This window comes from Penaeus monodon, chromosome 21, assembly GCF_015228065.2.
Source record: "Penaeus monodon isolate SGIC_2016 chromosome 21, NSTDA_Pmon_1, whole genome shotgun sequence".
In the NCBI taxonomy this organism is placed as follows: Eukaryota; Metazoa; Arthropoda; class Malacostraca; order Decapoda; family Penaeidae; genus Penaeus; species Penaeus monodon.
The window spans coordinates 34,741,412-34,742,447 of record NC_051406.1 but is presented as its reverse complement, the minus strand read 5'-3'; the positions used below and the strand labels follow the sequence as shown (position 1 = coordinate 34,742,447).

Genomic DNA, 1,036 nt, shown 5'->3' with positions numbered 1-1,036 from the left:
TGACTGCTTGCAAGCCTGATTCAAGGCCTGTCCTCTGCCGCGTCCAACGAGCGACGTTCACCTACGGGAAGTCGTCTTGCAGGAGGAGGTCGTCTTTTCCGCTGGGATCTCCTCGACGTACATGCTGCAGACGCCGCCGACGAAGCAGTATGCGCTGCACCACGCCCTTTGACTTGCTTGGTAGGCACAAAACAGCTCGCTGCCCAGGCTGATCGTCTCGGTGGGGGCGAGTATCGCGGGCACCGTCGTCGCCTGCCACATGGTGCCGACGCTGGTGACGTCGCCCGACCCGGCCGACGCGGCACTCGTCGAGAGAAGCGTCAACACCAAGCTCAAATTGACACCGTGCATCAAAGACTTCAACTGGAAATCGATGGTACTTTACAAATAACGCTGAAGTATAGCGTTACACTAGGTAGTAAGTTTTACCGAGGCATGCATCTTACCATGTGATACTTTGCCGACAGTAGGTATCGAAATCTCTACTTACTATCCTTCAATAAACTTGGAGAACAAATGAGACGCATTCGAAAAATAGTAATCTTATATACCGTCATCAATACGGAATTATTAATATTAATCACTAGAATTACTACTAGGGAAATTGATACTAACAATATAACATCAGCAAACAAAAACAACAATACTAAATATATCATATGTAATAATGGTAATGAAGTCTTATACTTACGTTTGCCAAAGAGGGCATTCTGAAGAACCAGATGTCTCCTCCACACGGCGGGTACTGAACACACATAAACCACTGAGGCACAAACACAGCTAAAAACAAAACAAAGCATAGAAACTAAGGCGATAAAAAGACAACAAAAAATATATATGTACCTAATTACAGGGAAAACAATTCGAAAGCAAAAAATATGGACGAGCCTGCTTTCGGTGTTGTGGCTTCGTGACCTAAAGCATGTACGACGAAAATATTTATGAAGCGCAAACCATCACCGGTGCCGTCATTACTTCCTCGGTCTCTCATGTTTAGATTTATACTGATCCTTTCTTTTCCCTGCAAGTGATTGTG

At 45.2% G+C, this 1,036-nt stretch overlaps 1 protein-coding gene across 1 annotated transcript in view; it reads right to left on the bottom strand.

Annotated features, from left to right (window-relative positions):
- The window catches only part of LOC119586733 (hemolymph lipopolysaccharide-binding protein-like), a 2,237-nt gene extending 1,886 nt beyond the window's left edge, over positions 1-351 (bottom strand). Inside the window, exon 1 of the mRNA XM_037935460.1 lies at positions 66-351. Within this exon, the coding sequence (XP_037791388.1) occupies positions 66-351 (286 nt within the window). The remainder of the gene's footprint in view (positions 1-65) is intronic.
- Between the last annotated feature and the right edge of the window lie 685 nt (positions 352-1,036).